The 25,722-nt window shown below is 38.5% G+C and overlaps 2 protein-coding genes across 4 annotated transcripts in view; one reads left to right on the forward strand and one right to left on the reverse strand.

Annotated features, from left to right (window-relative positions):
* The window catches only part of AKAP9 (A-kinase anchoring protein 9), a 154,157-nt gene extending 150,323 nt beyond the window's left edge, over positions 1-3,834 (forward strand). For all 3 annotated transcript variants that reach the window (XM_030307931.1, XM_030307932.1, XM_030307933.1), the window contains one exon: positions 3,263-3,834. In XM_030307931.1, the coding sequence (XP_030163791.1) occupies positions 3,263-3,297 (35 nt within the window). In that variant the 3' untranslated portion in view covers positions 3,298-3,834. The remainder of the gene's footprint in view (positions 1-3,262) is intronic.
* Positions 3,835-4,905: 1,071 nt separating this feature from the next.
* On the reverse strand, positions 4,906-25,408 carry LOC115508893 (lanosterol 14-alpha demethylase). The gene is made up of 10 exons (XM_030307936.2): positions 25,064-25,408; positions 23,786-23,884; positions 20,117-20,293; positions 18,499-18,625; positions 16,845-17,019; positions 14,958-15,077; positions 14,122-14,317; positions 12,424-12,519; positions 11,674-11,842; positions 4,906-5,825 (listed from the first exon to the last, which is right to left on the reverse strand). Exons 1-10 carry the CDS (start codon positions 25,235-25,237, stop codon positions 5,647-5,649), a joined length of 1,512 nt encoding a protein of 503 aa, XP_030163796.1. The 5' UTR covers positions 25,238-25,408; the 3' UTR covers positions 4,906-5,646.
* Positions 25,409-25,722: the final 314 nt, after the last annotated feature.

A 25,722-nucleotide genomic window follows, 5' to 3' on the forward strand; every position in this document is an offset into this window, starting at 1 on the left:
GCTTTTACATTTTGTTTTTATTTCTGTTAAAGACCCTTTTTTTCCTACTGTTCCCCCAAACTAGATAGGGTAGTAGTTTGTCTCCTCATACAAAAGATCACTTAACTCAAGCAACTTGTAGTCCTAGGAAGCTGTTAGAATCATAGCTGGACTTTGTTTGGTAGGGTTTGCTGTGGTTTGTATCTTTCACAAGACTCAGATTTTGAAGACCAAAAGATTTTTCAAGAGGCAGGAGGTGTAGAATATAATATAGAACGTTCAACCTGCAGGGCACTTTAAAGAGAATCTTAACATTAGTCTTACCTTGCTACAGAGCAACAGTGATTTTTAAATATATGTTCAAAATCTCTTTTAAAAATCAGTTCAAGTATGGATGAGACTTTTTTAGAAAAATAAAAAGCAGTTTTTTAAATGGCAGGTAATAGTAATCTTCTGCCCTTCATGAACTGGTTAGTCTGGTGTAGGTAACAATCCAATTTGAAATCACTACAGGCATACCTCGTTTTATTGTGCTTTGCTTTATTGCAATTTACAGATAAGCATTTTTTTTTTTTTTTTTTACAAATGAAGTTTTGTGGCAGCCCTGGGTTGAGCAAGTCTGGTGGTGCCATTCGTTCCAACACCATTTGCTCACTTTCATGTCTCGCATTTTGGTAATTGTTACAGTGTTTCGTACTTTTTCTTTAGATTATGATCAGTGACTTTTGATGTTACTATTGTGATTGTCCTGGAAGCACCATAAACAGTGCCATATAAGACAGCAAATTTAATCGATAAATGGATGTGTTCTGAGTCCTCCACGGACCAGCCATTCCTCTTTTTTCCTGTCCTGGAGCCTCTTTCTTCCCTGAGACACAGCAATATTGAAATTAGGCCAGTCAATAACCCTGCAGTGGTGTTTTAGTAGTCATGTGAAAGGAAAAGTCACACATCTCACTTAAAATCAAAGGCTAGAAATGATTAAGCTTAGTGAGGGAGACATGTCGAAAACCAAGATAGGCCAAAAGGTAGGCCTCTTGCACCAAAGAGCCCAGCTGTAAATGCAGAAGATAAGTTCTTCAAGGAAGAGCTCATCCGTATGCCGGTTCCTCAAGGAAATTAAAAGTGCTTGCACCAGTGAACACATGAATAAGAAAGCAAAACAGCCTTACTGCTGATAAGGAAAAGTTTTAGTGGTCTGGGTAGAATATCATACCAACCACATTTCCTTAGGCCAAAACCTAATCCAGAGCAAGGCCTTAATTCTCAATTCTTTGAAGGCTGAGATGAGGAAGCTGCAGAAGAAAGTTTGAAGCTAGCAGAAGTTGGTTGACAAGTTTTAAGGAAAGAAGTCTCCACAGCATAAAAGTGCAAGGTAAAGCAACAAGTGCTAACATAGAAGCTCCAAGAGATCTAGCTAAGATAATTCATGAAGGTGGCTACACTAAACAGATGTTTAATGTAGACAAAACAGCCGTCTTTTGGAAGAAGATGCCATCTAGGGCTTTCACAGCTGGAGAGGAAGAGTCAGTGTCTAGCTTCAAAGGATGGGCTGACTTTCTTGTTAGGAGCTGATGCAGCAAGTGAAGCCAATGCTCATTTACCATTTCAAAATTCCTTAGGCCCTCAAGAATTATGCTAAATCTGCTCTGCCTGTGTTACATCAGGATCATCAGGATAGAACACTCTGCATCTCTTGACAACAATATTTTAAGCTGTGTTGAGATCTGCTCAGGAAAAGATTCCTTTCAAAATACTGCTGCTCATTGACCATGCCACCTGCTCACCCACAAGCTCTGATGTACAACAGGATTAATGTTTACATGCCTGCTAACACAGCATCCGTTCTGCAGCCCATGGATGAAGGAGTAATTTTGATTTTCGAGTCTTATTACTTAAGAAATATAATTTGTAAGGTTCTAGCTCCCATAGATAGTGATTCCCCTGACAGATCTGGGCAAAGTAAATCAAAACCCTTAAAAAAAGGATTCATCGTTCTAGATGTAAGAACATCTGTGATTCATGGGAAGAGGTCAAAATATCCACATGAACAGGAGTTTGGAGGAGGTTGATTTCGACCCTCTTCCATGACTCTCAGGGGTTCAAGACTTACAGTGTAGGAAGTAACTGCAGATGTGGTAGAAACTGCCAGGGAACTAGAGTTAGAAGTGGAGTCTAAGGATGTGACTGAATTCCTGCAATGTCATGATAAAACTTGAGTGAATGAGGGTTCCTTCTTATGGATGGGCAAAAAAAAAGGGGTCTCGAGATGGAATCTGTTTCTAGTGAAGATGCTGTGAAGACTGTTGAAATGACAACAAAGGATTTAGAATATTACATAAAACTTAGCTGATAAAGCAGCAGGGTTTGAGAGGATTGACTCCACTTTTTTCTTAATTAAAATTTTTTTTTAATATTTATTTTTGAGAGAGACACAGAGAGAGACAAAGTGTGAGCAGGGGAGGGGCAGAGAGGGAGACACAGAATTCAAAGCAGGCTCCAGGCTCTGAGGAGCCCGACATGGGGCTCAAACTCCCAAAATGTGAGTTTGTGACCTGAGCCAAAGTCAGCCCCTCAACTGACTGAGCCACCCAGGGGCCCTTCTTAATTTTTTAAATGTTTATTTTTGAGAGGGACAGAGTGCAAGCGGGGGAGGGGCAGAGAGAGAGGGAGACACAATTCAAAGCAGGATCCAGGCTCTGAGCTGTCAGCACAGAGTCTGATGCGGCATTCAAACTCACAGACTGTGAGATCATGACCTGAGCTGAAGTCGGACACTTAACCAACTGAGCCACCCAGGTGCCCTGACTCCAGTTTTGAAAGAAGTTCTACACTGAGTAAAATGCTGTCAAACAGCATGACATGCTACAGAGAAATTTTCATGAAAGGAAGAGCCAATCCATACAGCAAATTTCATTTTTGTTTTATCTGAAGTAATTGCCACAGCCACCAGCCACCCTGATCAGTCAGCAGCCTTCAACCTCAAGGCAAGACCCTCTACCAGCAAGGATTACAACTCCCTGAAAACACAGATGATGTTTAACATTTTTTAATAATATTTTAGACCTAATGCTATTGCTCACTTAATAGACTACGGTATAGTATAAACTTTTATTTGCCCAGGGAAACAAAAAAACTTGATTCTCTGTATTGCAATATTCACTTTATTACAGCGGTCTGAAACCAGACTTGCATCATCTCCAGAGAATGCCTGTACTAATTGGTCAGGTATAGATCGCAATTTAATTTGAAATAACTTACATATCTTGTTTTTCTCTCATAGGTTCAACCCAGTTTCATGCTGGCATGAGAAGATAATCCTTTGAAACATAAATCAAAGTGATTTTAAACAAATTCCCTTTTGTAAATCACTCGTTCTTTTGTGCTTTTGTATTGTGGATATTCAGCGGGACCAACATGAACACAGCTTATGATTGTATACAAATCCCTTGCCAGCACATGAAAACAAACTGGAGTTTGTATATATTAGCATTGTGTATGTATTCATGCACAATAATCATTAAATTACATGTATATTTGTGGAATGCTAATTTAAATGATTAAATTATAAACCTTGTGTATTTATCGAATGGGTGAAAAGATTAAACTTTTGCGCATTATGATACTGCTGAATGTGTAGCTTGAGGTGTCCTGCACTTTTCTTATAAGGCTACTGAAGTTACATGTTTCTGCCCTAATATATTTGCTACTGGTGATGAAGACAGATAATATCACTTGTAGAGACCTATTTTTGTATAATGGTAGAAGTTTTGAATTTTATGGGGTATTTTGTCAAGTACTGAAATAAAAATGACTTCACCATTTTAACCACACTGTTTTTTGGAACCTCCTTAATCCTTGAGCCATAGTTTTTGGTGTATGTCTTAGACCACTCAGGCTGCTGTGACCAAATACCATGGACTAGATAACTTACAAACAAATTTATTTCTTGCAGTTCTGGAGGTTGGGAAGTCAGAAGTCAAGGTGCCAGCAGATTTGGTATCAGGTAACATAGACTGCCATCTCCCTGCTCTGTCCTCACATGGCAGAAGGGACAAGGGAGCTCTCTGAGGTCTATTTTGTAAGGACACTAATCCCATTCATGAGACTTCTGCCCCCATGATCCTATCACCTTCCCAAATGCCCCACTTCCAAATACCATCACATTGAGGCTTGGGTTTCAACAAGAATCTGGGCTGGAGTGGGGGGAAACAAACATTCAGTCTTTGGCAGGGCAGATTATTTCATTATCTCAAATATGTATACTTTGAGATTCAGAAAGTTGTCCTAATCTTAGATAGTATTGGTATTTTTCTCTCCCTCTTGAGGAAGAGTTTCTCTTGCACGTTTCTATCAACTTTACATCTGTGGTATTTTTTTTAAAGCTATACTGATATTTTCATTATTAACCTAGTATATACTAGTATAGTTTGTTGCTTAAATTCATAAAGGAAATACAGTTTGAAATTAGTACAAAGATGGAATTTTTTTCCCATCCCAAGTTCCTAGTTTCCTGAATTCTCACTGAAACACCACTTTACAATTAGTGAATAGACTACATTTTTTCTCAGAGACCATTTCAAGAAATGAAAAACTCCTTCAGAAATAGTTTAACATGAGTGGGGAGGAAAATATTTTGGCCTTATCTAGTGAAAACAGACTATGTGGTTAAATTACAGATATATAGTCAAGCCCCCAGTTATAATTCGAGTTGATTCTTGAACACAGGCTTCAACACAATGTGACCAATGATACTACCCCCAAAGACCCTACTTTATATTACCTTTATCTTAAAGCCAGAGTTCCAGATCTCCAAGATTGTATTTAAAAAAAAAAGTTATTAACCTATGTTAAGTTTTAATAAACAGAATAACAGAAACATCCCTAATTCTAGAGAGGAGGAAGAAAACCACCTAGAGCCAAAGAGAACAAAAAGTATCCTTTAAGGACTTTATTTTGGGCTTTCACACACATGTGACTATGTGGAACCAGATACAAATTTATCTGTAATATTTAAATAATTAGATCAAGATACATGTGCAGTCTTTAGTATTATTAAGTCACTGTTAAGTCTCAATTTCCTGGAGACAATACTTCCACTTAAAATTTCAAAGGACATTCAACTACAGCATAGCTCCATCTTTGCTGGGTATCATCATACCAAAACAACTGATGGGATTCTCTTTTATCCAAGGCTTTAAATGTGAGTTTCTTCCCTACCCACTCATCTTCACTCACACACACACACAAACACTACCGAGTAAATAAATAACCTAAGGTTTCTAAGAATCTCCCTAGGCATTTATACTTATAGATCATGATTTGAATACCCTGAACTTATTTGCCAAGAGCTATTTTTGTTGTTAAATATCTAGAAACTATGTTTAGAGTCTGTCAATTACCAAGATCCCCCTAATTCCTTATTAATGAACTTGATTTTCTTAAAGCATCTACAGTATATACCCATCATAAAACTATTAGGAAATACCTCAAATGCCATTAGATTTGATGTAACCATTCAGTTAAGAAAATATAAAAACCATAAGTTAAGCTTTTTAAAATTACACTCAAAGAATATACCACGAGTTGTTTCGTAAACTTCATTCACTTCAAATGCTTTTTGCAGTTTACAGTGATGTTCCACATATTAGTTCCTTGCAGCCTTTTTCATTTTGATCTTCGTTTGTATCGGATAACTGGGTTTTCAGGGGTGTGAATCATGGTTGTATAATTCACAGTGGGAAAATATCCATCAATGAGATCAAATTCATATAAACGAAGCATAGTGGACCAAATTGTCTTGATTTGAACATAAGCAAAATTCTCCCCAATACAACGATGACGCCCTATTGAAAAAAAGAAAGTCTTCGTAAGAATCAGTTGAAATTCTTTTCACCTGGAGTGATTAAAAAAAAAAAAAATCCCAGATTTTCAACATTTGTTTTTAGGGGAAACAACACGTGGATAATTATATAAGGACTCTTCCAATTAGTTTTTGAAATGTCACATCTATCCAAGTTTATATGTAAGGACTGAAATCTAGAATATTCTTAGCTTCTGTCCCAAGAGAGCCCTAGTTAAAAGTCAATATGAACCCTTCAAAACTTTCAATGCCAGGGCACTTTGCTGGCTCAGTTGGTAAAGCAAGTGACTCTTAAGTTTGAGCCCCACAGTGGATCTAGAGATTACTTAAAATGAAATCTTTAAAAAAAAAAAAAAAAACCATCAAATCTTTCAAAATAAGAAAAAGGGATTTAATAATCCCCAAATAGCAACACCTATCAAGATCAAAATGTAAAATGTCAATACATGTAAAAACTGTTGATTCTAAACTGCATATGGACACAAATACTAATTTGAAGGGATACATGCATCCCAATGTTTACAGCAGCAAATTATGGAAACAGTTCAAGTATCCATCAACTTTATCAATGGATGAAGATGTGGTGTATGTGTGTACATACACACACACACACACACACACACACACAATGGAATATCAGCTGTAAAAAATGAAATCTTCCTGTTTGCAATGGCATGGATAGAAGTTAGTATTATGCTAAGTAAAATAAGTCAGAGAGAGACAAATACCATATGATTTCACATGTGGGATGTAAGAAAACAAGCAAACAGGAAAAGAGAGGGGACAAACCAAGAAACAGACACTTGGGGCACCTGGGTGGCTCAGTCAGTTAAGCATTCAACTTTGGGTCATGATCACGCAGTTTTGAGTTTGAGCCCAGCACTGAGCTGTCTACAGTCAGCACGGATCCTCTGTCCCTACACCCCCCACCCCTGGCCCCCTCTTCTGCTTGTCTGCGCTCTCAAAAATAAATAAGCATTTAAAGAAACAGACTCTTAACTGTAGAGAACAAACATGGTTACCAGAGGGGAGGTGGGTGGGTGGATGGGGGAAATCGATGATGGGGATTAAGGAGGGCACTTGTGATGAGCATCAAGTGATGTATGGAATTGCTGAATCTCTATTATACACCTGAAACTAATATTATACTGTATGTTAACTAACTAGATTCAAATAAAAACTTTTAAGAAAATGCATATGGAAATGCAAAGGAGGACCTAGGATACCAAAGCAGTCTTTGGGAAAAAAAAGAAAACCAAGTTAGAAGACTTAAAACTTCAAACCTGATTTCAATACTAAAGGTGCAACAACTGTGATGTTGATCTGTAATAAATAGGTATTTGTTCTTCCTTCCATTCTTGCCAGAGAGTTCCTCAAACATCTTGGAATTTAAGTGAAAAGAGCAATAAAAGAAGAGGACGTTTTATTCAAAACAGGCCCATTTCAACCACACTTGAGTTTGTTAATGAGGAGACTTTTGGAAATCCCCTCAGAGTGGGGCCCAGCTGCCAGGGAAACCAACCTAGTGATTAGAGAGTTAGAACTTTTAGCCCCACCCTCTGACCTCTAGGATGGAGAGGGACTGAAGGTTGAATTAATCACCAATGACTGATGATTTAATCAATCATGCCTACATAATGAAGCCTTCACAAAATCCCTATCGTGTGGAAGGATGGATAGGTAGTGTTCAGAAAGCTTTCCAGGTTGGTGACCATGTGGAGATGCCAGGAGTGTGGTGTGCCCAGAGGACATGGTAGTTCTGGGCCCCTTCCCCCATACCTTGTCTTAAGCATCTCTTCAATTAGCTGTTCCTGAGTTGCATCCTCCCTTTGTAAGAAACTGTTAATCCAGTAAGTAAACTTTTCTGAGTTCTGTGAGCCATTTTAAGGAACTGTGGAACTCCAAGGTGGGGATCCAGAAAACCTCTGGTTTACAGCCGACTACTCAGAAAAACAGGCAGCAACCTGGACTTGCAGTTGGTATGGGACTAAGCCCTTAACCATTGGGGTCTGTGGTAACCCCAGGTGGATAGTGTCAGAACCGAGCTAAATTGTCAAACACCCAGTGGGTGTCCACAGAGAATTGGTGTGGGAAAACCACCACACATTTGGTGACCAGAAATGTCAATAAAGTGTTCTGAGAGTTGGAGTAGAAATTGGATTTTCCCTTTCACAGCAATTTGGTCCCGGATAGGGCTCCACCTACAGATCAGTGGAATACAGCAAAGAGCCAAGACATACTTTTAGGGTTATTTCATTATCAACAAAGGCACTAAATAAAGCAAGTCAATGAAGAAAAGAAAGTATTTTCAACACAGTGCTGGAATAACTAGATATCTAACATTAAAAAAAAACAAAAGCCAAACCTCAATTCCTGTCTCACACTATACTCAAAAACTAATTCCAGATGGATCATAGACGTAAACATAAATACTAAAACCATCAATTTTTTAATTATTATTTTTGGTTTGGGGTAACCCCGATGTGACTTGAATAGAACCATCAAATTTTAATAGGGAAGAAAAGGAGAATGTCTTCATGACTGGAGGCCAGGCAAAGGTTTTTAGACAGGACCAGAAAGCAGTAACAATTTTAAAAATCGATAAACTAGATTTAATTGAGGTTATTCATGTGTGAAAACTCAACATTAATAATTATTTCACTGTGAAACTTACCAAAATTAAATTTTTGAACTGTAAATTATATACTCACTGAAAAATTCAGGGAAATGTACACTGATGTGTACAGTTTACTTTGAAATACACCTAAAAAGTAAATGGATTGATAGATGGGCAGATATGTGATAAGTAAAATATGAATGGCAGAATCTAGATAATGGGTATACAAATGTTCACGAAAAAATTCTTCTTTGAAATTTCTTACTAAAATGGTGGGGAAATTTTAATAATAGAAAATATAATTTGTGTATTTTTAAAAGTTTATATATAAAAGCCAGAGAGACAAAGTTCATAAAAGATGGTATCAGAAATATTTAAGCCAGAAAGAATAATGCCTTGCAATCTCTCCTGCCCATCAAAACCTCATAAAGTAGTAAACTCAACAACAAAGATGGCTTTTCAGGGAGCAGAAAAAGATAAAGCTAAATTACTGGAATTTAAGAAAAGCCTTGCTAAGCCTTAGTTTCCATTTCTGAAAAGTGAATAAAATAGTCCCTTCCTCAGTGTGATTGTGAAGATTAAACAGAAAAAAGCTAACATAAAATGCTTATCATTAGCACAGCACTAGTGTGGTCCATAAATGCACTTACTTCTAGGAGCCACATTTAAGAAGGGTGTTTACAAACCATTCCATATTCAAATACAACAACTAAGGAGAGGCTTGGCTTACAGGGAGACTGGTTAAGGGATTATTTTTATTTATTTATTTTTGAGAGAGAAAGAGGAGGGGAGGGGCAGACAGAGGGAAAGAATCTAAAGCAGGCTCCACATCCTGCATGGAGCCTGATTGGGAGCTCTATCCCATGACTGTGAAATCATGACCTGAGCTGAAGTTGGATGCTTAACCACCAAGGTGCCCCTGCTTTAGAGAGAGAAGGAATCCCAAGCAGGCTCTGCACTGTCAGCTTGGATCCTGATACAGGGCTCTGCCTCACAACTGTGAGATCATGACTTGCGCCAAAATCAAGGGTCAGACACTTAACCCACTGAGCCACCCAGGCACCACCAAAAGATTATTTTTAATAGTTGCAAACTAGAAGTGTCCTATGAATTAACAGAAAAATGGGTAATTTCACAAAACGTAATATGAAAATGAGTAAGCTACATGCTATAAGCACAAACAGAAACAATTACAAAGTAAAGGAATGATTGAAGAAATTGGACATACTTAACACAATCATATGTCCCCCCCAAATTCACAGCCCCTCAGAATTTCGAAAGTAACCTTATTTGGAAATCAGACTTTGCAGATATAATGAGTTAAGATGAAGTCAAACTTGGTTAGAGTAAGCCTGAAATCCAAGGCTGGTGGCTTTCAAAAGAAAGCAATGCAAAGACTCACAGACACCCGAAGGGCAGAAGGCCATGTGAAATCAGAGGCAGTGACTGGAGTGATGTAGCTACAAGCCAAGGAATGCCAAAGACTGTAAGAGCCAGTGAAAGCTAGGAACAAGCAAGGAAAGACACTCCCCTAGAGCCTTCAGAGAGAGCAAGGCCTTGCCAACGCCTCAATTTCAGACTTCCAGCTTCCAGAAAGTGTCCATTTTTTTTTAAGTTTATTTTTTAGAGCATGAGCAGCGGAGGGGCAGACAGAATACCAAGAAGGCTCTGCACTGTCAGTGTGGAGCCTGATGTGGGGCTTGAACTCATGAACCTTGAGAGCATGATGTGAGTCGAAACCAAGAGTCAGACACTTAACCGATTGAGCCACCCAGGTGCCTCTAAATGTCTTTTAAGTCATCCAGTTTGTGGGAGGTATAGTAGCCCTAGGAAACTAACACAATGATGAAAGATTTGAAGGAACATTAGATCTACATTCAGATAGCTCAGAGATACATAATACAGCTTCAGAGAACACAATTAGGACTGTAAATGGGATGTTGAAACAGATGGCAGTTCGTTTTTTTTTTTTAAAGTAAGCTCCACACCCAATGTGGGGTTTGAACTCCCAACCCTGAGACCGAGTCACATGCTTTACTGACTGAGGCAGCCAGGTGCCCCCAGATTATAGCTCTAATACAAATTTTTAAAAATGGGAGCTGTCTGGGGTACCTGGGTGGCTCAGTCAGTTGAGCATCACGATCTCACAGACCGTGAGTTTGAGCCCCGCGTCAGGCTCTGGGCTGATGGCTCAGAGCCTGGAGCCTGCTTCCGGTTCTGTGTCTCCCTCTCTCTCTGCCCCTCCCCCGTTCATGCTCTGTCTCTCTCTGTCTCAAAAATAAATAAACGTTAAAAAAAAAAAAAAATTAAAAATGGGAGCTGTCTAAAAAGCTAAGTGAGCTACCATAGAAGGTAACTGAGCCACCTGTTACCTAAATAAGTTCAAGTGGAAGCCAGGTAATTGAATAATCTATGACTTTTTCATATGAGATTTTGTATACCATATTATTAAATATGTTTATAAGATAATAAGATCTGAAGTTCCTAAAGGACTTTATACTTTCCTTTACATATGGAAAAAGTGTGACCAATGACAAAAAGGTCACACCACTTAAAATCTCTGGAAAGACTGAACAAGAAGTCCTAGAATACAGTTTAATCTGCACAGTACCAGTGAAATGGGAAACTACTGCAGGAACAAGAGTCTGCCTGGATAATATAAGGGTATTAACTGAAAACGTACGTTTTCAAACGTACGTTTGCAAACCTATGCACAACCTGCCCAAATTTAAAGACCATTTTATCTTAAGGATACAGGCAGAGAACCAAAAAGTTAACTAACAATCCAGAAAATTTTCAATTTAAAAAAGACTGCTTTTACTCTTTTCTGAAACAAACACTAGTAAGCTGTAATATTTAATCTGAAATAACTGCCTGAATGGTGTGCTAATTCCAGTGGCTCTTTAAAACAACTCATAAAGAGCTTTAAATACTATTTTAAGGGAAAAGAGAGTGAACTATCAAAATTAACCCTGATAAAACTAAATTGGTTAAAAGGTAAAAGAGCATTGTGTAAAAATTCATAAAACTATTTCCTTTAGTACAAATAAAGTACTTTTTCTAACTTGGCAAAGATTATACTCATACAAATGTTTACAGGAATGTCCGTATGAGGAAAGGAAAAGGTATTTGTAAATAAAATTCACATGGGTTATTTTGACAAACATCAACACATTCTCAGAACAAAAATTCCAAATGTAAAATGGTATCTCACCAGCTCCAAATGGCACATAGGCAAACTTCTCTCCTGATGCTGGATTGTCCTGTAAGTAGCGATCAGGATTAAAGTCCAGGCGTTCTACCCATGAGTCTTTAAGTCTTTGATTGACAGTAGGAGAAACACACACCTGATGTCCTGGAGGAATGGTATACCCTGCCACAGTCTACAAATGAAAGCAACACATTTCCTTAGAAAATATAACAATATTTTACCAAATAACCGGACCACTGTGTAATAAAGCATTAACCCACATGAGCTATACTTATATTTAAAAACTAGCTAGATGACAGGCCAGCTGAAAATTATTTTAACTCAAGATGACTTCCAAGTGACCCAAAATGGGGCTGGAAATTAAAAAAAGCTATAAACGCCTCAGAGGTAGCAGAGGGATTTCAAGGAGCCTTCATAATCCAATTCATATTCTTCCATACTGTCAGAATTTTCTTCAACATGTTTTTTTTTAAACCAAGAAAAAATATATTACCATTTTAAAAACGCTAATTGTTAAGTAAAAATGCAGGGAACAGATTAGAATGTATATATTCTGCAATTATTTATATAAAAATATCTGTATAAATTGAATATATAATTATATATCAAGAGTTAGAACACATAAAATTGAAATTACACAGAAATGATTATTCTTTCTTAATTAGAAAAATTCTCTTTGCTATTATAATATTTCTTCTTTTTGATAAATACAAACTGGACACACGAAAGGGGAAATCTAACCAAGAGACTTACCTGAGGGGTTTTGGCCATTCTCATCATAGTCATTATAGGAGGTCGAAGTCTTAATGTTTCTTTTATACAGCGATCAAGTACATTTAGATCCTTGAGCTAAAAAAGGAAATCATTTCCTGAGTTTTACAAATTTTAACTTACTTCAATAGTATGCAATATTATTTAAACTTCTGTGTTATTATAAGATAGTTTAACTTCTGGTAGAAGTACAGAAGTAACTAGTTCAGTAGCTGAGATTATCTTGTTCTATTACTAACCACAGTCAACAAGAGAAAGGAGGCAAGACACCCACAGGAGAGGTAATCACCCTGAAGAATGGCATAGTAAGGACCTGCAAAAATTTACTTATCTAAAAAAGTGAAAACACTAGCAAAAATCATCAATGTCAGCTTTTTCAAAACCTGTGATTAAATGTTTAGAGCGGCATTATTCATAATAGCCAAAAGATGGAAACAACCTAAATGTCCATCAACTGATGAATAAACATGGGATATCCATACAATGGAATATAACTTGGCAATAAAAAAGGCCAAAGTACTGATACATGCTACAACATGGATGAAACTTGGAAACATGCCAAGCAAAAGAAGCCAGTCCCATTTGTAGGAAATGTCCAGAATAAGGCAAACCCATATAGACAAAAAGATTACTGGTTGCCAGAGGCAGGAGAAATGGAGCATGACTGCTAATGGGTACCAGCTTTCTTTTGGAAGTGATTTAAGTGTTCTAAAATTGTGATACCATCACAATTCTGACTATACCAAAAAAACACTACATTGTACACTCTAAATGGATTCTATGGTATGTAAGTTATGAATCAATTAAGCTATTGTTTTAAAAGTTATTGGGGCACCTGGGTGGCTCAGTCGGTTAAGCGGCCGACTTCGGCTCAGGTCATGATCTCGCGGTCCATGAGTTCGAGCCCCACGTCGGGCTCTGTGCTGACTGCTCAGAGCCTAGAGCCTGTTTCAGATTCTGTGTCTCCCTCTCTCTGACCCTCCCCCGTTCATGCTCTGTCTCTCTCTGTCTCAAAAAAATAAACGTTAAAAAAAAAATTAAAAAAAAAAGTTATTAAATCAGGAATGAAAAAGGAGACATCACTGCTGACCTTACAGAAATAAAAAGGATTGTAAGAGAATACTATAACAATTTTAAGCCAACAAATTAGGTAACCTAGATGAAATGGACAAATTCCTAGAAAGACATAAACCAAAGACTCAGGATGAAACAGAACACATGATCTATAACAAATCATCAAACAACTTCCCACAAAGACAAGCAGACTGACATGGCTTCACTGGTGAATTCTAACCAGACACATAAGAAAGAATTAATACCAATCCTTCATAAACTCTTCCAAAAAAATAAAAGAGGGAACACTTACAAACTTATTCTATTAGACCAGCATTACTCTGATATCAAAACCTGTCAAAGACGTCATGATAAAACTACACACCCAAAAATAAAACTACACATCAATATCCCTTATGAATAGATGCTAAATTACTCAACAAAATACTAGCAAAACTGGATCCAACATTAAGACATTTCAGGGAGGGCTATGGGGAGTTTTCTAAAAATAAAGAAGCTAATTTAATTTACAATAAATAGAAGATCTCAAATTGTCCCCTCTAAAAATTAGCCACTCATTAGATACTCAAAGTCATAAGGCAGCAATGAAATTAAAAATCCACAAACCTGATCGTAAGTTAAAGGAGGCAGATCTTCTCCGCAGACTGTCTTCTGTTCTAAATAGCATTTTTCTTGAAGTGTTTTGTCTCTGGCCAAAAAGAAGCCCATCCAGGCACTCGTAGTTGAAGATGTATGCTGCCCTGCCAAGAGCAGTCCAATAAGCATGCCTGCCACTTCATCATCTGTCAGAGGACGCCCATCCCTACAGAGTGAATCACAAACACAAATTTACCATTGTGGCAGACCCATTTCAGGCCTCAACATTTATTTTTTTTTATGTTTATGTATTCATTCTGAGAGAGAGAGAGAGAGTGCAAGCGGGGAAGAGAGGCAGAGAGGAGAGGGAAAGAGAATCTTAAGCAGGAGCAAGCTCCATGCCCAGCGCAGAGCCCAAAAGGGGGCTCTATCCCATGACTGTGAGATCAGGACCTGAGCCAAAATCAAGAGTCAGAAGCTTAACCGAGTGAGACACCCAGGTGCCCCTTGTCAACATTTAAATAAAGGGTCATGGTGAATACATTTTTCAGGTATAATAGTCTCTTGCATTTGCCCATCACAAGTGAGAATTTTTCCCCCTTTAGGGAAAAGAGACAGACCAAAGACAAATAGGATTTTGATTACAAAATACTTCCCTGCAGTTTATCAGCAAACTTTTTCCCATGCACAGTCACTTGGGACTTCACTAAGGCATAGGTTCCCAGTATTTTATGTCTCATCCATTGAAAAAGTCCAAGGGTCACAGCTACTAATTCTGTCAGCATCATTACTTTTTAATTGTAATTAACTATGTTGTAATGTGTAATTTCCTGCATTAGCCTGATACATGCTAAAAGAGCTCTTACTTGTAAGTAGAATCTAGTAAAGTTTGGAGAATATCATCAAGTTTTTCTTCTGACTGTCTGCGTTTCTGGATTGCTTTATAGAAAATATTCTTGATCTCTCGATGAGCTCTGTCCCTGCGTCTGCAATTCAAAGATGAAAATGACTAAAAAGTACTTTCTGGCATCAGTTCATTTTGAAAATAACCTTATTTAACTAACTTGAAAAACTCTATAATAATCGACAAAAAATCAGAACCAAGAGGAAAAAAAAAAAAAGCCATAAAATTCTTATACTGTTAGAAATGTCCAGGGTCCTTAAAGGCAAGAAAGGTGTCTTTACATATGTGACCCTGACTATTAACATACCACCACCTGTGTTCTAATGAAGGTCTAACATAAGACTTGTTATTATTCCTGTAGAATCCATTTCTGGTTTAACAGCAGAATAATCCTTTAAATTAATGAAATTAATTAAAATTCCAATTTTGACCAAATTAATTCTTGAAGAAGATAGTCATTCTGGTTTTTCTGTAGGATTCAGGATTTGAATAAACTTAAGATTTATTTAGGATTATATAAAATCTAGGATTTAGAACATGACTATAGCATATAGGATTTGATTCTTTTTATTTTCTGAGACCACATGTTTTGTAAGGGGCAAAAACACTAGTAGAGTCACAAAACAAACTTCAGCTCCCCAAATCTTACCTTTAAAGTAGGGTACTCATTGGGTAACAGGTACTCTAAGTGTTTTACATGAATTACCCACTTTGACCTCCTGTGAGGTAGATGCTATTATCCTCAATTCACAGGTAACTGCATGAGATCACTAGAGCCAGAAAGCAATGCAGCTGAAATTTAAAACCAGGCAATCTGACTACCTAGCCCCTTTGTAACCAAGCCTTCTAATAAAAATTGATGCCCTGCTTTGTTTGTAAGACTGTCACTGAGGATCAACTGAGATAATGTGGGCAGAAGAAGTTTACCAAAATGAACACAGCAGTGCCAGGAAAAACATAAGGCCTGTTTAAGAAAAGCAATGGAATAATTTAGTTAAATCAGTTGGTTCAGGTAAGACCGAGAAAGACTGGGCTGAAGTGTGAAAGGTCTATTGTACCAAGCTCAGGAATTTCTGACTTCATCCAGGAGACAGAAGAGGTAAAAACAGACTTGATGCACATTTCTGGAGAATCCATTACAGGCTATGCATGAAAGAATTCTGAAAACTGCAAAGCTCCTTATAAAGTATTACGAGTTCTAAAGAATTCCAGAGAAACCCTCCTGGTTTTCCTTTTTTCTTCCCCTCTTTATCCTGTAACTATGTAGAAGTAGCAGAAGGAAAAGGGAGTACCAACTTAACTCCTCTCCATCTCTCACCTGAACAGCAGTGAATCAACAGGTACAGAGAGCCCACTGATACACAAGCTGTATGTCAAGTCCTATAAGCAGTATTTCTTTGTATCAGATGGTCCCTGCCCTTAAGGAAATCACAGTATAGTTGTAAGAAGAGAGAGAAAATTAAAGAAAGCCACTAATACTTCAAAAGAAAGATATTTCACAATATACTATAAAAACAGTCAAATATTTTCAAATAAGTGCATAGAGGGGTGTATCACCTTCAGATAGAGTTGAGAGACTTTCCTGACTATAAGGAATATGTGCGATAAGTAGGTTTTAAAATATTAGAACAGCTGGACAACAAATCACTGCTTTAATAAACTGAAACTTATCTTCAGTGAGCTCACTATATACAGAAAACCTGTCCTGAATTCTTATAGAAGAATGGGGGCTCATAATCTCCCCTAATTTGTCTCTTTTGTTTATTTTTTATCTTTGTTAACATAAAGTATACCGACACTACAGCAGTTCTACAGTGAAATAAGCAAGCATAGTTTTTTTTATCCATACCTGAAACTCGGCAAAGGGAGCCAGCCTGGTAGCAGCCAGGCTGCATGGCTGAAACCTCCATCCAAATCTGCATACAGTTGTGCCACTTTCTCATTGAGTTGACTTCTGATTTCCTTTCCATGTAAACAATGGCTAGCTGTTAAAATTATGAGCTCAGAAAGAGCTTCAAACAAATCTAGAGGAAAAAAGATCATTCCCGTTCTATTACCAAATATTCTTTTGAAATGTTCTGTTTTCTTAGAGATATGAAACTATTAAAAAGGAAAATTAAGAACAAAAACCAAAGATCCTTCCTGTTCATATCATCAAAAAAAGCCTACAGACAGACATGTGGACACAACAAAGAGAGGCAAGAAACTCATGATGGGAAGCACTCCCAAGTGGCCAAAACAGGGGCCACAAAGACATCTTTAAACCTCACTCATGACTCTTCAACTTGAAAAGATAAATTGAAGACAAAAATGAATATAGTTGCAGGAGTTCCAGGTCGCAGTGTAACAAAAGCAGCAAAAGGTTATTTAGTGCATCGGAGATGCTTCCCAAAGAACAGCAGTCCAAAGACCGAAGAATGGGTTATTTCCCAGGTCAAAAGCAGGAAAATCAGGACAATTTGAAGTCTTGACTGTATATGAAAGAAAACTGTAACTAATCACCAATTGGTATATCCCAAATTTTAGACCAGTGTAGGCAAGCACGTTTGGATGACATTTAAACGTCCTAAAAATTACCCAGTTGCGCCTTGCTCTTTAATTCCACATGTACCAAATGAACTTCCAGTTATCACCTGGCTTTCCAATGAGATTTGCCAATGAAGTTAGGCAAATTCTGGTGTTCTCAGTGCTACAACTTTGTCTCACTTGTATTCATTAAGTTGGCATTCTAGTTTATACATCAGCTTGTTATATGGTTAGAAACAGATCACATCAACTTTAGGTGTATTAAAATCAAGTTTCTGCACCTTTTATAGAAACTGAAGACCACGCCCAGAAAAAACATGGGGACCTAAGAAGAGGTCTTGATGCTCTGTAGGCAGATGTTGCTTCCTGCTTTGGCCATGGCAATTTTCTCTGAAAGGAACACTTACTGTCCCATTTACAGAATGGATTCATACAAATATCCAAAGAATGTCAAATTATACTCAGTATACTCGTACATAATGCAAGAGAGCATATAATACATTTGGTGGTAAAATAAACCTATGTATTTAAATTTACTTTTTTCATGAATTAAATCATTCTCATACAATATTAAATAAATAAGGTATTATATACAAAACTAAATCGCTTAGATTTTTACTTGCCCACTGGGGTGAAAAAAAAAGTTATTTTATTGTCTTAAAATGACCTTGCAAAAAGTTTTACATTCAGTTTATTTTAATCTTTAAAAAACGATTTTTATATTATTTGTACAAATGAGCTGAATAACCTGCATGTTAGTTAACCCATTTTAAAAGTTTTGCTAAATAAGTGGTAAAATCACTTCCTCTTGGGTCTTTTTAACTCTATGGTTATCAAAACATATTCTTGCCATTAAATCTAAGGAGGTTTCACAAATGCTGTAGTTTATTTTTTTATACATACCATATATTCTTATGTTTCTAGTCATAAAAAAGTAGAAATATTAGGATAAATGCAAAACCAAAACATTTGCTTACTTTTTTCTCCACTTTCTCCCCAACTTTGAAAGTATTCCTTTGTTTCTTTTTCAATTATAGAAACGTGCTGTCTAAAGTGGGCTATGTTAAGGCCACTTTTTAACATTTTCTTCTGCTCCAAAAACACCTTAAAAATATTAACGGTATAATACCAAGCATTAAAACACAATTTTGTTTTGTCACAAGATTCATTTAGGCTATTATAAGAACTCTGTAACACCCAAAGAAAACAATATTCTGAAAAAAGATTAAAAAACAATAAAAGGATTTTTTTTTTTTAAACTACATCAGACATGGGAAACTTAGCGCGTTTACATGGATCTGAAGTAATGTGTGGAGAAACACCTGGTGCATGGGCCCTAGACTAACAATAAATTAGGAACCCCACCTCCGCCTTCCTTCCTACATACACATTTTGCCACTCCTCACTCCAGGGCTTACCTTTCCTATCCTGTTATCTTCTGGTATTCCAAACCAACCCAGACACCAACAGCATCTCCCAAAGGTTCATTACACTTTGATATCATTTTTATCCTACTTCACATATTCTCCCATTCTATTCCCAAACAAGTATTGTTCCTTTCACTATCTTCCAGAAGTTTAATTACGATTCAATATAGTCTGACTAAAATAAACTCACCCTAAGACAACCAATGGTTTTAAACCATTAGGACATTTCTAGGGGCGCCTGGGTGGCGCAGTTGGTTAAGCGTCCGACTTCAGCCAGGTCACGATCTCGCGGTCTGCGAGTTCGAGCCCCGCGTCAGGCTCTGGGCTAATGGCTCAGAGCCTGGGGCCTGTTTCCAATTCTGTGTCTCCCTCTCTCTCTGCCCCTCCCCCGTTCATGCTCTGTCTTTCTCTGTCCCAAAAATAAATAAACGTTGGGAAATAAATAAATAAATAAATAAATAAAATAAACCATTGGGACATTTCTATTTTAAGAATCTGATCAGCAGTATGAAAAAAATAGATATATTTGACCACAGGGGTTTTCCAGGGCTCTTGCTTTTGGCCTTGAGGAGCCATTCATTCCCCCACAGCTCCCCCCACCCACCCCCATTCCCAGAAATAACACTTGATGTTGACTCCTATCTGCTGCACTGGGATACTAGGTAACGTGTGGTAGGATCTCAGCCAGAGCCCACACCAAGCAATTGAGCCAATGATCTCATTTGTGTTTTTTGTATCAACTTGCAACACTTTAATATTGGACTTTAGGAGGAGGAAAGAAACCAAACTTCTAAAGCCAACAATCTCTAGCTCAAAACAAGCTCTTATGCTAGAATTTCAGAGGAGTGGGATGGCAGGAGGACCTTCTGATTAAAAAATGGGATTTTCTTGTCACCCAATGGACTCAAATTCCAATGCACTGTTATCATTGGTTGTATTTCTCTGTGCAGGAAACCATTTAAAATTGCTTAGCCCGTGCCTGCAACTACAAAACAAATACCCATTCTTTGTCAGTTACCTAGGGGTTTTTGTCTTTTGAATGTCTCATGCTTCAGATTTTTGAACCAAGGAATGAATTGTCTCCACATTTTCCATGTACAATATTACACTACTACCTATAACATTATATTATAGATATGTCTTTCTTGGCGAGAAGAGCATCACCTACTGGATTAGGGACATCATATGCAACTCCCTTCCCAAACACAGGTGTTGTCAGCCGACTGTAGACATCTTCTGCATTCAGGTCTTCATTTTTACTATTAAAAAGCAGTGCAGCAGCATCACTCCCCAGAAGGTAAGTAAATGTCTTGCCCACCATGGTAAAGCTAAATACAGGTCCATACTAAAGAAAGAAAAGCAGCTTTAGTGATGATGCTAAAAAATATGGAGCACTAAAGAAATACTAACCTCTTTACTTTTGAAAATTAAAACGTGCATAAGCCTTAATGCAGTTATTCACCCAGTCTTTGTGCAGATTTATAATTTTATTCATCCAGTTCCAAATGAAATATGAATAAATTTTTCATTTTTTTCAGTTTATACTGAGAATATTTACTATCCTTTACACAAACATCATAATTTTAATAATTATTCTTTCATTATTGGACAAATGGGTGATGTGTCAGTTTTTTCATTTCTTATGGATATTTCTGCAATGAGTATCTCTGAGAATATAGATTTTTTTTCCCATTGGTTAAAGAAAAGTTTATAGGAGTCACCAAAGGTTATGACCTTTACATTATTATACAAGTTATATAGTATTTGCTGTGTAAAGACATCGGAAGTTTATTTAGTTATCCGTTTTTACTACTATCTCACCAACACTAAATGATTTCATGTTTAATTCTTTGTTAATCTGGTTGAGTGTTAAATGCTTTCCCTTGCAGTTTTCTGATTATTTTGAAGACAAGGCTCTGAGGATATAATTGTGAACAAAAATACTGTTCCAGACTCATGACGCTTAATCTACTGAAAAAGATACCACTTAAAATCAAATAATCACATCAACAAATGTAAAACTGCAAATGTGACAAGTACTACTGGAAGGTAAGTATCTCTGTGATAAAAGAACTGATACAAAGGAGACCAAAGAGAGGAAAGACCACCTGAGCTGAGGCTCCAAGGATGAGGAGGAATTAGCACGGTGGCCAGACATGCACAAAGGTCCTGAAAGAAAGAGTGGAGGAAAGGACAGAGGAGCATAGTCTGCAGAGCCTACACCAGAGTCTCAGAAGCCATATTCAGTTTTTTCCTTACAGGCAATGAAAAGCCATAGAAGATGTTAAACTGCATACAAGAGACACACTGATGTATGCATATTTTAAAAAGAAAGGTCCCTCTGGCTGTTATAGGAAGAAGAGGGAGGGACAAGAACAGAAAGAATAACAGAGGACGAGTTAGAGCCTGTTACAGGAAACTGATGATGAAAACTTGCCACATGGTTAATGGTGGGACAATGCCCATAGAAGCAAATGTATACTGAGTTATTCTGGAGAATCTGCAGATGGAAATGGATTAAGAGAGGGAGAGGGAAGTATCAAGAATGAATCATAGGCTTCAGTTCACTGTAAAACAGAACAATGGTGAGAAGAAAGAACAGGACAACCAGGACTGGAGAGAGAAAAACCAAGGGTGAGACTTTAGAAATATTGGATTTCTGATGCCTTTGAGACATCTCAGAAAAGAATCACGTGAGAGGTGAACATCCAGGTCTGGAGCTTATTAATTTGGGTGTCATCCACATATGGCTGGTAACTGAAGCTGCAGGTAGAGAGGAGATCACCTAGGAAAGAATAAAGACCAAGGACCAAACCAACATGAACCCCAACAGTAAATGGCCAGGCATGAGCCCACAAATGAGTTAGAGAAGACACAGTCAGAGAAGCAGGGGGAAAAAATGAGAGAAGCCACATTTAAGGAGGAGGGAGTAGTTGTGGTTACCAGTGACAAATACAGCTGAGAGGTCAAGTTCATTGAATTAGGAAATGGAGCTCATTAATCAAGGGTGGTATGAAGAGTAAGTAAACAGGAGATGTGGAAACAAAGTAAGTACAGAAAACTTGCTAAAGGGGGAAGGACATGAGAGGAGACTGAGTGGTCAACAGAAGCTCTGGTCCTTTTGACCTTTGAAAAATTTTTCAGAGAACATGGGAAAGATCCAGTTGAAGAAGTCACTATAGAAAGAAGAAAAACAGCATAATGTTCCTGAGACAAAAGATGGATTGAGACTTTAACTTCCAATAGGAAACAAAATAAAAACCAAGGTGACAGCACCTAGTAGGCTAGAGCCCAAGATTCTAGAGCCAGACTACCAGGGTTCACATCCAGGGTCCTCCACGTATTAGCTGTTGTGACCTTGCTCCTACAGACAGAGAATTTAATTTCTCTGTACTTCAGTTTCCCTCATCCATAAAATGGAAATAATGACAGTTCCTACTATTATCAAGATTATGTATACATATATATATACAGATTATATCCATGATGTGTATGTCAGATATAAATATATTATAGAAGAGTATGTTGGCTGTAGTAAACATTACATGTGTTGTATTACTATTATTATTATTAAAAGCATACAGAGTTGGAAATCAGACCATATATAAATCCTGGCTTCACCACTAACCAGCAGGGAGCCCAAGAGCAAATTATATAACCTGTTTCTCAGTGTTATCATGTATAAAATGGATATACCTGAAAGGAATTTGTGGAGCTTCAGTGAAATAATCTATCTAAAGCACTCAGTATTGGCACAAAGTAAGTGTTTTATAATTAGTGTATCAGGAAGAAAAGAGAATGTATGTTTCAAAGTGGGAGCATGAGAGAGTTCTCTTTGGATGGTTATACATCTCTCTTTAAAGAGGAGACAAAATCATCTGCTTTGATAGGAAGATTCAGAAGTTTAGAAAATAAAGGTCTGAACTGTCAGTGTGGCAAACACAAAGTATGCCAAACATACTTTGGCATGATACGACTGTTGAGCAGTGTTCAAAGCTCATTCAAGGTAGGGAATCATGAAGCTAGGAAGGAACTTCCTAACTGGTGCAAGAAGAAAATGATTAATAGCCTCCCTCCAAGGTTGGGGTTTTACCATGTAAGTAAAATGAAAAGGAAACGTATGGTATTGGCTAAAGTGTAACTGAAATGGTGGACCATGGTGCCAGACTGGAAAAAGAAGGAAAGTAAAGAGGCTAATAATAGATCAGGAGAAAGTAAATGGGACAATGGACTAGAAGATCTAATGAGGTCAAAGAATGGTTACAATGGAAGGAGCTGTACAGGCAAGCTGGGAAAAGAAGTTATGGTCTCAGAATAAAGTGTCTAAATTTATACTGTGGAAATGAAACCATTAAGAGTGACAACCATTCAAAGTGGGTCTGTGGAATAAATGGTTGAATCAGCACGGGAAAGCTTGTTAGAAGGGCAAAGATCTGAGCGGCCGTGGCATCACCTAAGTAGACAAAACTGAAGGCACAGAAGAGATTTAAAGCAGGTTAGAAAATCCCACAGATGACTGGTTAAGAAAAATAAGGGTCAATCAGTATCAATTTTAACTATGATCAGTAAGTACAAAATTTAGGCTAGTGGTTTTTAGGCCATAGCTGCCAGAACTACAGGTTCCCTCAGGTGATGTTTCAGAGATCACCCAGGACATGGAAGAGATTAAGAGGATCTCCAAGACCCTTCCAGCTCTTAAACAGGAGCAGCTCTAATTTAATCTGTTTCCTATACTGGGGAGAAGCACAAGATCACAAAATTTTTTTAATGTTGTGCCATCTAAAAGAAAGTTTGAAAAGCACTAATTTCTTTTCCTGTAATTATTTGGAAGACTTACCTTCTCATATGCATTTTCTAGGAATTCAATTGGACTTTTCCCAAATGCTATGGCATGTCCAAGGAATGGAATTGGAGAGAAAATGTATGGTGGACTTTTCTGCAAGAGAAAACAAAATGTGTACTCACATTTCATTCTAAAGGAGAAATCCAGTTTAGGTTCATGACCAAACAAATGAAATAAAAAATAAAGCATCAATAGTAACTTAAGAACAGCTAAACTGCAAATATCTTAGGAGTGGCCATAGTAAACAGAAACTCAGAACATGATGTAAGATAAATAACTAGACAAACACAAAGGTATTGCAACTGCACATGCTGAACACTGTCCAGAATATTTATTTGTGGCTCTAGGCAACTTTCTTAACCAACAGCAGGGGGGAAAAAAAAAAAAAAAAAAAAAAAAAAACAGGAAAATCAAACAACAGCATCTTCACCACTACCACTCACAATTTTAGTCCCAGATTCTTTCTATACCTAAAGAAGGTATAGAAAAAGACAAACAGTAACGTGTACAGAAAGTGAAATGTTTAAGAAGCTACATTTATCAGTAAACAAAACACGTCTCATCCATTGATTTTAAAGAGAGGGTAGATCAGTCCTAGCAGGTGCTTTAGCACTCACTATAAAAGGCACTTTCATAAAACTTTTAGTTCGTACATTCCACTGTACAAAGGCAGTGGAATGGAAAACTGTAAAACTGTAAAAGGCAGTTTTAAAAGCTACTTGGTGTTGGTTGGTTAAGGATGCATTCATCAAATATATTCGGTAAGTATGAAGCTAATGGTCAATAAAGGCACTAAATTAAACCGATACTTCACTGGCACAAGAAGTGACAATCCAGTCACTCTTACCCTACCAAACACTCCCCCCTTCAGACTGATATTAAGTCGCCATTAGAGGCAATATCACAGGCCGCAGGACATTGAACCCCACAAGGGCGCAGTCATCAAGACGACCGCCACAAGGACCGAAGCTGCCAGGGGCATCCCATCCCCAGTAGGGACTCCGCCAAAGTCTGTAACACCACTATGATCCTGGAGGTCCTGGCCAGCCGGACCCCCAGCACCAACGCTAGCAAGGTCAAGGCAGTCTCGACCATCAGCAGCAGAGTTGCGGCCACCTCCCAGCCCCCAGTGCGCCCGCTTCCACCGCCCAGCCAAGCATGGCCGTGGTCACCACTCCTGCTAGCCCTTTGGCCGCCTCTGTCGTCGCCTGGCTCGCCCTTCGGCCACAGCGGTCGCTGCGTCCCCCGCCCGGGTCCCCGGGGTGCACTTACCGCCCCGGGCGGCATGGGGGCCAGGTGGCCGACTGCAAGGCGGAACAGGTAGACTAGGCCAAGCGTGAAGGCGCAGGCGATTAGCAGCATGGATAGGAGGTTGCCGCCGGTCACCCTCTCCATCGCCTGCCCCAACACAGACCCGCCCGCCTGCAGTAATCCCAGCAGCAGCATCCTGGCCGCCACAGCATCCACTACAGTTTGCTGGAGACGCTGGAGGCCGAGGTCGCGGCCGCTCCTCCGAATCCACGGAGCGAGAGAAGCCGGCAGATGGGCGTCCGAACACGGCCCCGGCCCCCAGCTCTCCCACTAAAGCGAGTCCCACCCCTACCCGTGGCTCCCACGCGCACCACCCTTGGCGTCACAGAACGAGGCGGGATCCGATGCTGGCCACGCCTCTCAAGTAAGCCTTCATACCACCGAGGTCTCCTTACGCCAGGAAAAAGGACCTGAAAAAGCAAGTTGCACTTATGGTATGGGTGGTACAGAGAAAGAAGAGAACTTGTGTTTAGGAGGCGATTACCTCTGGGAACCTCAGACAACCTGAGCCTGCGTGCCGTGGGTGCGGGGCGCCACGATTCGGTGCGGGGAGGGGGCGGGCGGAGGGATCTCAGAGCGAGGTTTGCGAGTAGACGGCGGAGACCGCAGGGCGCTCGATG

This window comes from Lynx canadensis, chromosome A2 (genome assembly GCF_007474595.2).
Source record: "Lynx canadensis isolate LIC74 chromosome A2, mLynCan4.pri.v2, whole genome shotgun sequence".
Lineage (NCBI taxonomy): Eukaryota > Metazoa > Chordata > Mammalia > Carnivora > Felidae > Lynx > Lynx canadensis.

What these genes read in the sequence shown, in the direction of transcription:
- LOC115508893 (XM_030307936.2), bottom strand. Translation starts at nt 25,237, where the DNA reads ATGCTGCTGCTGGGATTACTGCAGGCGGGCGGGTCTGTGTTGGGGCAG. An exon ending in TAGAAAATGCATATGAGAAG is followed by an intron (nt 20,294 to 23,785) that starts GTAAGTCTTCCA and finishes TTCTTTCTTTAG; the next exon opens with TATGGACCTGTATTTAGCTT. An exon ending in TTACTAGATTCTACTTACAA is followed by an intron (nt 14,318 to 14,957) that starts GTAAGAGCTCTT and finishes TTCACTCTGTAG; the next exon opens with GGATGGGCGTCCTCTGACAG.